At 31.1% G+C, this 15049-nt stretch overlaps 1 protein-coding gene across 5 annotated transcripts; it reads left to right on the top strand.

Moving 5' to 3' along the window:
• Positions 1-895: 895 nt before the first annotated feature.
• Positions 896-13543, top strand: LOC148619929 (uncharacterized). 5 transcript variants are annotated; one of them, XM_088580378.1, is made up of 9 exons: positions 896-1220; positions 2406-2457; positions 4661-4903; positions 5308-5607; positions 5999-6097; positions 6566-6880; positions 8392-8484; positions 9332-9401; positions 9932-13543. In XM_088580378.1, the coding sequence occupies exons 3-9, from the start codon at positions 4717-4719 to the stop codon at positions 10284-10286; spliced, it is 1419 nt and encodes a 472-aa protein (XP_088436504.1). In that variant the 5' UTR covers positions 896-1220; positions 2406-2457; positions 4661-4716; the 3' UTR covers positions 10287-13543. The 5 variants fall into 5 exon arrangements, with proteins under 5 accessions (XP_088436504.1, XP_088436502.1, XP_088436505.1 ...); XM_088580376.1 differs by lacking the exon at positions 2406-2457; XM_088580375.1 differs by lacking the exons at positions 896-1220; positions 2406-2457 and adding an exon at positions 1421-2065.
• Positions 13544-15049: the final 1506 nt, after the last annotated feature.

Below are 15049 nucleotides of genomic sequence, written 5' to 3'. Positions count from 1 at the left end.
TGGGCGCTCCGTCTTGTCATATGTGGATAATTTATCTGGGTTTAAACAATCTTCAAACCTTGCTGATTGTGTAGAGGTGTCATTCAAGATGCCTTTGGATTAGTAGACAGCTTTTTTTAATTATCAAAATGAAAAAGAATGGTGTAAAGCATTAGCTTTGTCCTTTTAAATATTTAAGATTTAACTTTAATTGATCTATTGTCATTTTCACGGACTAGTGTGGTTGATTAAAGGGACACAACTCTTACAAATCAATAGAATGTTGTAGTCAGCATTTTACATCAATCGTACGTCAGCATGAACATAACTTAGGTTGATTGCATTCTTTTCCAAATAAAAGCTTGATTATAGTCTTTGGTGAAATTGAATATAATACATTTGTAGAGAGGACAGTGCGTACAAACATATCACTGATTTCAAGAGATATATCTTCTGACCTAAGGTCTATCACTTAAGCTCATATTTATCCTAAAGGTTATGATGGACCTTCAACAGAAAATTTTAGAAACTAATCATAAACGAACTAGATTTCTTTGGCAATGAAGAAAAAAAAAGTTTCACTGGCTATTTTTTATCACAACAATTACGCATTACTAGCGTTGTGTTTTAAAAATACTTAATTCTCGCTCCACTCCACTAATCTTTTTTTGATATCATAGATGTTTACAGGAAATATTTCTTTCTTAAAATATGAAGTATGAAGTCATAATCACCGAAGCTATGATGAAAGGAAGGATATTGACCTCCGAAACTTATTCAAAGTAACATTTATTTTCACAACGCAAACTCTTAACTTAATTGAGATGTAAGGTGTATACATCCGGTTTTGTTTATCGTACTTGGGGGAAATTTCCGATTTTCTATTTAAACACTATTTCTTTTAACTATTAAATTGTGTAAATAAAGGTTATCTGTTTAATAATAATGTATTTGTTAAACATACTTGAAAGCAGGAACTTTTAACAACTTAGTTTATAAGTTTAATTGTTATTATGTTTATAGAAGTTTTTAAGAATCGAGATACATGATATTGAAATGTGACATTTTCATTTAACAAGAGAAAACAAAATAAAATTACCAGCAAATTTGAACAATGTTTAATTTAGGTGAGCGAAAACGAAAATCAGATATCTAAAACATCTAACACATTAGCATGGAGAAAAGAGACTTGTGTCTACTTTTTTGGATGATAATGACACAGTTCCATCGTATTTATTCAGGTAAGCAAAATAATTGTATTAGCTGATTAGGAATAACAGTTCACATGCATTTAAATTTGTCTCTGTAAAAATACCAACAATATCTGATAGGTTTTTGTATATGAATTTAAACATATAAGTAATAAGTAAACAAGTTGAAATGGAATGCGTCTTATTTCAAACCGAGACTCGGAATCAGTGCAAAAAAATCAAGTAGTGATAATTATTGACAAAGAAGTGTATCTAAGACTAATTAAAATACAAAAACAGAAAAATACTTGGTACCACGAAATTTTAATTGGCATGCCCAAAGTATTCTGGTCGTTTTGAGTAGACATAATACATTGTTGTATTCAGAAGTGTGACATGGTTGCAGCTATTTTAAAAAAATGATTCTGAAAAGTGACTACGGCATCATTTAGTAACACCAATGATAATAAATAATAATAATAATAGTAATAATAATAAGTTCATGTTCGGTGCATTTCAACGAAATTGTAATTCAATGGTAATTCAATGGTGCAGCATGATATGGAAAATCTTGTTTGTTTTCCTAGATTCTGATGGTACAAATAGTCAAATTACACTATCAGAATGATAGGTTTTTCATACCATGTTTCACCTACTGTCTGATTCTTACAGGGTCCAAAACTTAAAAACTTTCTTATATGATTTTTCGCACTACACTTGAACTGACCTCTTCTGGAAATACGGAAATGTATCTTGGTTTCCGTCCTCGTACACATTTCATTATTGTCACTAGCTTATGAATATTTATTTGTTGAAACACATAACATGGAGAAATATGAGAACTTTTTTTCTTATAATTTGGATAGTGTGCTTTCATTTCTATTTTACATATGCCGGTAAGAGTATTTTGACATGATTAAGGAAAATGAAGTCAGTTTTCATCTGCACTTCTAAACAACATATTTTAATAGGTAATGCGTTCTCACATATAAGTGCTTATATTTCAGTAAAATAATGATAAGGAAAGCAAACAAATGGTTTTATAGTTTCCGTTATAAAGATGATATTTTATCTCCGAATAATCCTAGTTTCAAGGATTGCTTACATATCACCTGAAATTAAAGGGACAACTGATACGCCTTCGTCTGCCTCATACCTATACCTTAATTTGTACATGTATACTATGAAAAATATGATGGTTTTGATTTACCAATAGAAACTTTTTTCTTTTCTTAGTGGCAACATCTCCTGCCTATGTAGCATTTTACAGTGAACCCGTTCCTGCTAAGTATGTGATCCCTACATTGACTTTTTTTCTGTAGAGCAGGGATATTGTCAAATAAACTTCTCCATCAGGGGTGTATTCAGCCTTTGTTAATATCATCACTACAGAAGTTTTACGGTCGACATCACAATCTGATCGACCAATATGAAGTTTCAATCTCCCAGATAATCTTCAATTAGATTCGACATCTTACGGGAGTGACTACCATTCTAACCGCAAAGTGGCTATAGATCACAGCTTTCACCACGGTTCTCTATCAAAATTATTAATCACACCGCTACCTTGAGATTGTGTTAAAATTACCAGTTTTTAAGATATAAGATTTATCACTCCTCTACCAGAGGAAGATGTGATTGATATTGATATTTTTTCTGATCATAGCACACTTCAATATGATAAATATTTGCTCTTGTATCAATACCATGGCTTTGCATTTTTAAACGCTTTTTATTTTGAGTTTCAGTGTATACTTCATAATAAAATATACTTTTAAAATATGTCCTATAGTCGAGGTACACGAAAATCTGTTCGCAGGTCCGACTAAGATATTAATATTTTCGTTTTATTTCATTTTATTTATTATTTGGAAACGTCGTGCTATTGCGTTAGTGTTTGTGCGATCAGAGAGATAAAAACTTTATTTCTATTGAAATTTTTTAATACATTTATGGTTCTATGTCAACAAAAATATTTGATAATGGGTTATGGTGGTTTTTGGTAACCTTAATTTTGGATATTTGTCTATTATTTCCAAGTTATCTACTACGTTCACAGAATTGCATTAATGTTGCTAGATTATTGCCGGATAATACTCAATTGCAATATAGCAGGTGCCGCTGGCGGAGAAGGACATGCTAATGGACATGCTAACTGAGCACTCAATGTCACTTCCGGTTTTTTGTGGAAGTTCATAATGCGGTTTTTTATTATTATTTTGACGTAATTTAATCATCTTTTTAATGACGATTCGGGTCTTTTTTGTCGAAATTTGGCTAGCTAATTCTTCTATCAAAATAATTTTATTGATAATGTAATTGATTACTTGTTTAATAAATTTATTGATTTGATTAAACTGATCAATTAAACACATGTCTTTTCCAATTAAACAACTGCATCTTCATTGAACCCATTGTTTTCAAAACAATGTAGAAAAAATTGAATAAGAAATAAATGATGGTGATACTTCCTTTAAATTCGTATTATTTAAGTTAGAATAAGATTTGACGTTACTGACTGATCACCGGTTGACTCTTCCTTTTCAATTTTTTTAGACTGTCCATGTAAACATCTAGCGAGACTTACATTTTCCCATCCACTGATTTGTTTGTTCCAATATAATGTTTACATCTTATGTTTGTCATATAGTATAAAGATTTTAAATCGACAATGGATGGTTCGGAAAATGATCCTACATTTCTCTAACAAAGTAACCAAATTTTGCCCAAAATTAAGAGTTATATCCCTTTTCAATGAATATCAATGTTTTCAATGTTAAATACATTGTATTCCCTTTAATCGGTGCAGTTAATTATCAAAAACAAGCTTTCAACTTTGAGAAAGGATGCATTTGTGATTAGAGGGGGGTGTTTTTAAAGAAAATTTGTCATGTGCCACTCATTGCATGGACATCCTTTTCATATGTATCGCAAAAATAATGAAGGCCATACTTGTGTCCTAGCAGCACTGTTATTTGTATCCATCTGCGCCATGAAAACTGATTTGTTCAACGTGTCATAGTTTTCCTTTCCTCTTTCGTCTACCCCGGACTTGACTTCTTATGAGAAACTCGGCGGATGTTTCTAGAAAAGCAGAGGACGTTTACCCTATTGGTGCACCTGCTCCATGTTCCCAGTCTTTAGTGGAGTCCGAGTTGCTTATTTGCTTTTGTTACTTTGTATGTATGATTTTAGTTACTTTATGTTCTCTGTTGTGTGTGTCTGTTATTCATGTCTGGTCTTTGTCTCTGGATTATATTCTTTTGATTACCGCTATAACTGTGGTTCCTTTGATAACTCTTTTAAACAGTTTGCCATCATATAATTGTAACCTGATTAAAAAATCAAAACACAAAATAAATCAGCTCTTTCACTTGAAAAATAAAAATGTTATTACTACACAATATTAGTTTTCAAAACATAATCATTGATTCGTTTTGTCAAGTTGAATGTTAAGCAATAATAAGTTTTGCTATGTTTATTTATTGAAGATAACATATATCTTTTCGGACCTGACCGACAGAATATCAAGTGTGATGAAGGGGAGATGATTCATATGATATATGCCGCATTTAATAAATATACTTCAAACTGTCCTGATCAAATCAACAGATGTGAAAACGAGGTTAAACTGCTCATGAAGAAGTGTAACAGAACATCGCATTGTCAAATATCCACTGAAGATTACAGCTCTTGCAGACTGAAACCTAGAGAAGTGTTTGTTTCGTATAAATGTAATAGAAACTAAATGATCAGGGCAATTGCTTTGGTGTAAAGCTTGTATTTGCATCATTCATACCAACTGAATTTTTGTATTGCTAATTTATCCTTTTGACATCCCGTAAGACAGTTAATGTTTTGAAGATTATTTTTTTGTAAGAATGATCTAGGTCAATATATATCATAAAACAGTACACGTGCTGCAATATTTTATTTTATTTTTTTTATTCAAAAGAGTACAATTTTCTTAAAGAGCAAAGGGGATAAACAAATCATATCTAATTACAAAGCTAAAACCAATGTTTTATTGTTTAATCTTGAATACATATAGCCTACCATCTTAAAATGCAAACTTTTTATTTCGCAAATGCTGCATTTTTCGTTTGTTTAAATTGTTAAAGGCATTCTTTTTTATCAGGTGCATGGTGGGGAAAATTTCATTTTCAAATCAACTACGAGATACCCATTTGCGGGGATTTAGAGCCACTGTCATGCTGGATGGGATATATTTTTTCTAACCACTTCAGTTACGAATACTTTGATTCACCTCATACACGAGAAATTGGAATGAAATATTTCAACAAGTGCTTTGTTGACCATTTTAAAAACAATTGCGATAACCGTTATTTGAGATGTGTAGGTACTGAAATACCAATGGACACATTCTGTTTTTATTTTCCATTTTCACTTCATGTAGTATATAGATGCGTAGCAAAAGGTAATATATTCACTAAATTTACTATTTTCAAAAGTTTTAAAAATCAACCGAAACCTTGATTAAAGAAAAGTACAGAAATTCCATCTAAAATGTCTTATTGAAAAAAGAATTGCAAATCTAGAATCCATAACAATTGGCTCTATGTAGCTCTGATTTTTGGTAATTAATATTCCTTTTTCGCAGGTACAACTGAAAGAATGAACAAGCAATAACGCTTTTAAATACTAATTACCATCTTCAACGGTTAATATTTAGGAAATACATAAAGACTGTCATCTTTTAATTAAATTAAATTCTTGTTTTAATTTTTATACACGCTAAATAAAGTCGCTGCAAACATACAGATACAAACTTTAATGTCAATAGTTACAGAGATTATTTTACACACCAGATCATCCAAGTTCCGAGGAAAACCAAAGACCACAATTTACATTTACAACCTCACCACAGATTACAGCAAAAATCATGTCTTGGAATAAATCAAAATCAGGTATCTACTTTTTTTGTCATAATTACTCGGAGAATTTACGTTCAATTTATGTGCCTATTACTCTAATCACTTTCATTCGATCTAAACAAAGTAAATATGCAATAGTCGAACTCAAGCTAACTAAATAATATGTCATCATAAACAGACAGTGAGGTTCATATTAGATAGTTACCAATCTATCTTGATACAGATGTCCATCTGATAGTTCTTAAAAGAAGTCAATTTTGACAATTTAGCTGCTGTCGCATTATCTATGCATGCCAATATCTCATAATGTGTTGTGAGTCTTTCCAAAAAATGATTAAAGCCGAGATTTGCACATACTAGTTATGGGTGGTCGAAATTGGAAATGGATATTTGTACATTAGCCAGTTCTATTACATAAGGAAACCCTACAAACGTTTTCTTTTTCCATTCTTACATAATTTAAAGACAGTAAAGGTAAGATTATAATTTTCTATTAATCAGAAAATCGAGATATTTACGACGTTGGAATTTGGCGAGATGGAAGAATTATTTTAACTCACCATCATAGAAATGATTCTTTTACTGTTTGTGCAAACAACTGGACCGACCCGTTGGCAAGTATAGTCTGCAAATACCTGAATATTTCTGAAACTGGAAAAGCGGGTTTCATCGATAGAAACCCGAACCTGAAAAGAATATCTTATGGATTTCAATGCGAGGAGGGTGAAAATGATCCTTATAAATGTGAGCCAGATTTGAGTGACAGTTCAAAACGATTATGTGAAAGTATTGGTGATGCTACTGTTACATGCCTTGGTAAGATAATATTTTACATATGAATGATAACGTCATTTATACAAATGTATCATATATAGAGCTGTTTGTTAGAAGACAACCAAACTAGAATTAAAAGAAACGGTTGCAGTTTTATGTTATTAGTGCGCAGTCATTAATAAAAGTTTGTTTTTAGATTTTGGATTTTTTTTCACGCAATGTCAATGATACATTACTCTTAAATGACAACGCCAAAACACTTGACGTATCAATCTGAATTATTACAATTACATGTACAATGTTACCTTTCTTCTATCTTTGAATCTAAAAGTCTTGAAAAGTCTTATTCAATAGTTTTGTTTTGTTTAATGTCACTTCAGTACGTAGCTAAATGGTTTGAAACAAATTATTTAAAAGTATCCAAGTACTTTTTTAACAGGGTTATGACGCTAAAAGATTGAACTCATCACTACAAAAGTTTTGTGGTCGTCATCATGAACTCGTGGATCGTTATGGTGTAAATATCTGTGTCATGAAAACTGATTTGTTCAACGTGTCATAGTTTTCCTTTCTCTTTCCTCTAGTCCGTTCTTTGTTCTTTTTAAGACAAAACAGCGTCTCCGCACTTCCGCAATCGTCTACTTCCGTATCGACAAATTTCGTAAGTTCCGCCAGAATATTTGTAGCCATTCATTGTTCTGGTCTCACAGTCTATATATATATAGGACGTCACTGACGCTCCGTCTTTCTTGACTGTTTTTAACGTGCTATTATACAAAATTTTAGTAATTTACAGTGATTCTCAGAAAACAAAATTATCCATTGTATATAAAATGATTCTTTTCTTTTGAAATTTAAGATTAAAACCAAACCACTGTTACATGTAATTTTGTCTCGATTTATTTTATAAATCGTTTAACATTGCATAAACATAATAACAACAACCTAACAGAAACACATGGTCTTGTGCTCAGGATTAAACGTTGGTAATGTCATCGCATTGATCCTAAGATGTGACAACAACAAGGAAAACTGAACAAATAATATCCTGCTTGAAACAATATCAACACGCATCTGGCTTTTGAATGGTAAAAACTTCACATTTACACAATACAACACCACACAAAACCCATTTCATATTTATTGTATCCCTCTGCCTAATACATCCCAATTGTTATATTTCTATATTAACAATTTTTGTTCCTTCAATTTTAAACTTTTATTATTTTTTTTTTCAATATTCAGACGACTGCTTTTCAAAACTTGATATACTTTCACGCCAATAACTTTCTTAAACTGATTTACCTAGTCCCATCATTGCAAATCCCCATTCAATGACAACCCAAGCCCCACATGCCAAAGACTGGAATATTCATAAAGGTATTGTATCAATAGAAGATGAATTGTTTTGTATACTAAGTGTACAAATTACAATCTGATGTAAACATATAGATGATCATTGTCTTTTTTGTATAATGTCTTCTTTCTTTAATAATTATATTTAAGATGCATGCACGCACGTGTTGTATGCTATATGTGTATTTTAATTTCAGAAACCAACGACCAAGAAACAACAGGTATGAAGAAAACAGACCTACCAACGATAAATCAATTAGAAACAACTCAATTAAAAATCAAATTAATACGTAAATACAAATTTCGATATACTGTAAACATGTTTCAAGGAGTATCATTCCATCCGCAGCATTAGAATCGAATATGTATGAAGAATTTTAATCAAAAGTTCAATCGTATACAAGGAGTCTTCAAAACCAAATCTTTTGAAATAGGAAGCCAAATCTATCACCAAGAGGTTCTACCATGTGCAAGACAAGGAATGAAGCTTCAGTATTTTAGATATTATGAAACTAGTAATACTGCAAATTTTGATAAATATGATAAATAAAATCTTGTATAAGAATAATGAATTAGTGAACAATAGCCATGTTTAAAAGGTAAAAAAGGAACTAAATACAAATAAAATATGAATAAAACTTACAATTATTCAAAAATATGAGCCCAAATTTCGGCCTTACGGCCTTCGTCAGGGACAAACAATATTGAGCAATCCCAAGAAAGCTGATTATACGCTGTTCTAGGAACTTTCGTTATTTTTTGCTTTGTTTGTGTTATACAAAACGACCACCCAACCTCCGATAGGTCTGATCCTCGTAAACCTTCTTATATAATTTGAGGTCAGACAAGTCTTACTAATCGTTTGTGAATATCCTCAGGGTCCGAGGGACCGTAGGGCCCCTAACAGCGGTATTAACCCAGTGATATCAAATGAAAAATATACCAATCGTACTTATTGCAAATTTCGATATGCTATAACCTCTCAGCAGCTTTAGAATCAAATGCAAAAAAGTCAATTGTATACTAGCAAAACCAAAACTATCGAAAAAGGACACTAAGTGTATCACCGAGACGTTCTACCATGTGCAATACAGAGAATTAAGTCTAATAGTTTTACATATGGTGTTCTTTTTTCAGGTATGTATGTTGGTGGTACAAGTATGTTAATTGTCGTATTAGTTTTGTTGACAACAGCGTTTTGCATCAGGTAAGACTAAAAGAAAATCTTATTTCATTTTGTTAATGGAAAGCTACTTGTTCACAAACAAGTTTTTAATTATAACTATCGCAACGAGAAAAGACGTCTAAAGGTTAAACCCGTCAAATATTTTTTTTTTTTTTTTTTTTTTTTTTTTTTTTTTTTTTGTTTTTTTTTTTTCACAGCCGAAATGATAAGTGTAAATAACAATTTAGCTGTTCATTTGGTAGCAGTGTTACAAGTTAAAAAGTTAAAAGATGATAAAAAAAAAGCTTCAAATACATTCTGGTCACTGATCCTGTGTAAGTAACACATAAACCAATCAGTATTTGTTTTATGAAGCATTGTTTGACGTCTTTGACCAAATGACTAACTCGTGCTTGTAAAATCTGTACTACTTTTGAAATTTTCATTATAATAAAATACTAGTTTTCACAGTTTGTAAGCATTCAATTTTCCAAGTATATCATCGAACGTTCATCTTAAATTATTTTACGTCAGCGATTTATGACATGGCTATTTATATCTGAAATCTACAGGCATAAAAGAAACAAAAAGAAACCGAAACCCGTTTTTAATACTGGTAATATAAATTCCCTGTCTGAAGTTGGCGTTAGTAATTACTCAAACCCATGGGATGAACCTAATGAAGTGCAAACAGAATCACAAAATCAAAACTATTTCGTGTTGGAACAACAAGAAAGGGAAAAGGATAAAACTCACTACATGTCTGCAATAGAAGGTGTCTACGACGTTTCAAACGATAGACGTTATAAAAACGTAGATGACGTAAAAATTTACGATCATTCTATTTCCGAGGTTTATGATGTGGCAAGTCGGAATCGATTACATCATAGAGATGACGGTAATATGTATGACCAAACAAGCGTTTAAGGGGTTTACAACACATCCAACACATCTGAAAGCAGAAATAAACAACGGAGCAACACGTGTAGTGTTCTTAGTAAATTTAAGGAAAATACTTATCCAAAGAGACCGACAACGGTCTTTGAGGTATCAAGAATTTAAAGTTACTTACAGAGCAAGTAAGAAAAATCTTTGACAGATAATTGTGAAATTTCTGTCGAATTTGAGATTTTTTCCCTTTTTAATGTATGTGGATTTACTACATAGGATTTTCGAGTGATGTTTTAATATTTTCCTGCTTTAAAGATTTGAATACAAACAGATTATCTTAGAACGTTTTTATAATAGGTTTGTATTAACGTAGGGCAACATCATAAATCAGATAAAGTAGTTTTTATCAACCAAAAAATACTCTTCCTATCTTTGATATGTATATACATTCTACAAATATCTCTATATACATATCTGAGTCTGATTATTGCCTGTACATATCTTTCTGTGCAAGTAACCATATTCCTGTCGTTTTGTACATTTTTTTCCAAAATAGAATGGCGTTGTGAAAAATTGAAAACAAATAAACTGAATATGCATAACTATACAGGTGGTGATATTAACCTTTCACATTCGTAAAAGATGTTTTGGCATGTTTTCACGATAACAATTTTTTTAAATAAATTTTTTTTAAATACAAATTTTAAATAAGTTAAAAGACTGCACATTCATAGTATGTATTTAACTAATTTGCAATTCCGAAAATATTAGGACTACCAGATAAACAATGGTATCATTATATGATGTTTTGTGAACGTTAACACTACAATTACGCGACTTTTCATGATTGTAAAAAAAAAACTTAGAATGCACTGGTATGTCTGCACTAATGTTTTGTTTTATCAGGAATGAAATATATTTCCTTGACATCTAACGTTAGCTAAATGCATATACAAATTTGAATAATAATCACTTTTTGGTAAGTTACCCTTTTAATTCTAAATAAAACTGTGCTATCAAATAAAACGTTAAGGCATTTAGTCTTTATAGTTTATGTTAAGGTATTTCATGGAGAAACTTTAATGTATTATTGAATGAATTTTATGATGTGTGTAATTGTTTCAGTTCGTGTTTGATCTTACATTATGGGTGTGCGTTTTTATCTTACATTAAAGGGGTGGTCAATGCCTTATACAAATCAGTTTTTATGCTGGTCATTCATATGTCTTCACTTTGTGTCGTTATTTTTCGTTTTAATGTTACTTTGATCTGTTACCATGGATTCTATTTCTTTATTCTCGGGGCCTTTCAGAGCTTACTTTAAGGTGTGTTGAAACCCTCGTGATTATCTCTGAAGGTACGTCTTTTTTTCAATCTAGGTGCATTTGTTGCATTTTCACAATATCAGTACTTTTTATATGCAATCAATATTACCACATTATCAACATATGGTGACTTTAATGAGTTAGGCAATGAACATTGATTACAAACCGAGACCAACCATAACCCCTTCGAAAATCGTACATATTCAACTAGTTCGAACAGTAGTAGCTTGGTTCAATTGATTACTTAATTGGCAGTCCATATCAAAATCAGAAACTGCCTATGGTAGAGTAGATTCTTGGTGTAGAAAACCCATCGAACAAATGATGCTTGTTCGGTCTACATACGCTACATGATTACGTAACGATAGTCATTTCTGTACTAAGAATACACTATAATCATTTCCCACTATATCAAAACAAATAAACACACGATAACTCTTACAAAGTGTCAGGCAAAAGAAACTACAAATCAATATTTGCGCTTTATAAAAAGGTAAAATATTTATAATGATAATAATAGCTATAATAATAGTATTAGCGATGATGATGATGATGATGATGATGATAACGTAAGACACAATTTTTGTCATTATAATCATCATTTTTATGATGCAAAACAACAATATGTGTAAAGTTATTTTCCCGATTATTACACAATTTGAAATATCAGAAATAATTTCCTTCTCACTTATCAAGTGAAAAATATTATTCATTTACACAAAATGCATTAAGTTTCCTGACATCTTGATGTTATCGAATTTAATATTTAACCTAAATGATAAATCAAGTATTTTCCGAGTTGCTCATTTGCTTTTGTTACTTTGTATGTATGATTTCAGTTACTTTATGTTCTTTGTTGTGTATGTCTGTTTTACATGTCTGGTCTTTCTCCCTGGATTACATTCGTTTGATTACCGCTATAACCTTGGTTCCCTTGATTACTTTTTTCCACAGATTATTTGTCAGTGAAATGTTAACTGTAGTGTTTGAAGAATCTAATCCAAATAAATTTTATTTACTGCTACCAATTAAAATTTAATGTGACCAATTTGCTTTAATTTTTTTTAAATTATACTTCCTGTCGATAAATAGTTTTTACATTAGAGTATTACTACTTTCTCGCGTACCATACTTGAAAGTGTACGTATCAAAGTATATTGACATTTACAAATGTTGTTTGTTCGACGAATTATACTGGGTTGTCTCTCTTTTACCACAAAGAAGGTTTAGTAAGGTGATCTTGTTACATAAATAAACATCTTCACCTTTTGTTTTCGTATAGTTCTGCATTCGATATTTTAAAAAGGGGTTAGTATTCCATGTAATCATGGGAATCATGTGGGATTCCATGAAATTTGGAAATTAACAAGGTCTATTTAATGTTGTTTTTTATTCTGCTTATTTTCCCCGTTTTAAATCAAATTGCGACTAAAAGAATATTGATGTTGAATCTTTATGAAAAATTTGTATTAAATAAGATACCTTATATTATTATCATGCAAAGATTCAACGACTTAAAAAGAACGTAAAAATCAATAGTAAACTCGATGCGATACTTTGTATTGTATCAACCCCAAAAAGTGACAAAGTAAAACTTGCCTAAATCGAACATATTTCCTGTGTTAAATAGCACTTCATAATAAAAATCATGCAAAATGTGATTCGTGGTTGGAAAGCCAACATATTTTTATTTTTGATATTTTGTTCAAAATGGCATCTTAAAGAGAAAGTAACATATGGCTTTTCATATAACCCTTGTTTATAGGAGATAAAAATTGTAAAGAATGCACTGTAGAATTCAAAATTAATATGTAGGCTTTTCACCAATGAATCACATTTTGCATGATCATTAGCTGAAATGCTACTTAACTTTGTATATTGTAGTTGACTTGTACATGTTTGAAAAGGACAGAAGGAATATCACCTGCAATTATTGCGATATTATTAAAATAATTTATACAATTCAAACGATTTTGACGCCATCTGACTTGGTACAATTAATGAATGTCCTGACGAGATTAAACATTTTATCTGTGTAATGGCAAACTAACTAGTAAAGTTTCTACAGAAAAGTAAAAAAATGCCCATCGAGGCCACAATCGATACCTTTGAACAATCTATACATCGACAATCTACCAAACTTCGAACACTTTTTATTTAACAATATCTTTTTGTCAGGTTTTGCCGGATTTTTTTTATATTCATTATAAACGTTTTGACACCAAATAAAAAATCAGCAATTACTTATTAAAATAAACATCTGTTTAACTTAATTTATGTTACTCACTATGAACAATTGAAATGAATTGTAATCGGTCATTTCCACAATACACTTAAAAAGTAAATGGTTTGCGCATTAAAAAACCTTAACTACACCATTTGTTGTATCAATTATGTTATTTCACAGAATCACATATTTAATCTCATGTTGGTAAAATGATTACGCCAAAAAATCAGCGCAGATACGAACATTTATGTGCTGAAGTCTTTATATAAATATGATCTGCTCAAGTAATCCCATATCAACAACAAAAATTATACGTATCAAATATAATTGCATTGCCGGGAATGCAGAAGGTTAAAACAATCGATCTTTAAACAATTCTAATTCCGGAGATTTGATACATCGCATCTACCCCAAAGAACTTGAGATAAAGGATACTACAGACACTGTGAAGTCAGCATCATATCTTGACCTACACTAAGAAATCGATGGTAAAGGAAAACTATTGACCAAACTTTACGACAAACGTGATGAATTTTCATTCAGAATTGTCACCTTTCCGTTCATCTGTGGTAACATTCCTTCAACACCTGCGTATGGAGTGTTCATATCACAACTTATACGTTATGCCAGAGCTTGCCGAAACTACGCAGACTGTTTGCATCGCGCTAGAATTCTAACAAAATAGGCTTTTGGAACAGGGTTACGTTGCTACAGGATTGAAGATATCACCACAGAAGTCTTATGGTCGTCATCATGAACTCGTGGATCGTTATGGTGTATCCATCTGCGCCATAAAAACTGATTTATTCAATGTATCAAAGTTTTCTTTCATCATTTGTCTACCCCGGACTTGATATAGTATCTATGATCTTTTAGATATTGCATTCTACCTGATTTTGACTTCTTCATAAGACTGTAACCAGAAATTACAATGTTCATGTTAGTATTTGATAAAAAAAAAACAGTCCATTTATCAATCGTTTTCAATGATTTTCTATCCAAATAAAAGAAAATCTGAAAAAAAGGATGGTTTAGCATGAACAAAAAAGTAATATGAATTTCTAAGGGGAGATATTAATCGAATAATGAATTGGAAAGAATGAATAACCAAGATAATGTCACAAATGCCGAATAACGCCTAGATTTTACGAGTGTGCATAAATTGTTCCGCGCATGAGTCAAATCTTTATGCTGTATCTGAAGTTTTTCCAATTATTTCATTTTCTTTAATAATGAATTTATCTTAA

The sequence above is a fragment of the Perna viridis genome, chromosome 4 (assembly GCF_037379345.1).
Source record: "Perna viridis isolate PV_CMFRI_1.1 ecotype Kerala chromosome 4, ASM3737934v1, whole genome shotgun sequence".
NCBI classification, from domain to species: domain Eukaryota; kingdom Metazoa; phylum Mollusca; class Bivalvia; order Mytilida; family Mytilidae; genus Perna; species Perna viridis.
This window is presented reverse-complemented; position numbering and strand designations above follow the sequence as displayed.

What these genes read in the sequence shown, in the direction of transcription:
- LOC148619929 (XM_088580375.1), top strand. Translation starts at nt 1,966, where the DNA reads ATGAATATTTATTTGTTGAAACACATAACATGGAGAAATATGAGAACT. An exon ending in TTTCTATTTTACATATGCCG is followed by an intron (nt 2,066 to 4,660) that starts GTAAGAGTATTT and finishes TATTTATTGAAG; the next exon opens with ATAACATATATCTTTTCGGA. An exon ending in ATTAAAAATCAAATTAATAC is followed by an intron (nt 8,485 to 9,331) that starts GTAAATACAAAT and finishes TTCTTTTTTCAG; the next exon opens with GTATGTATGTTGGTGGTACA.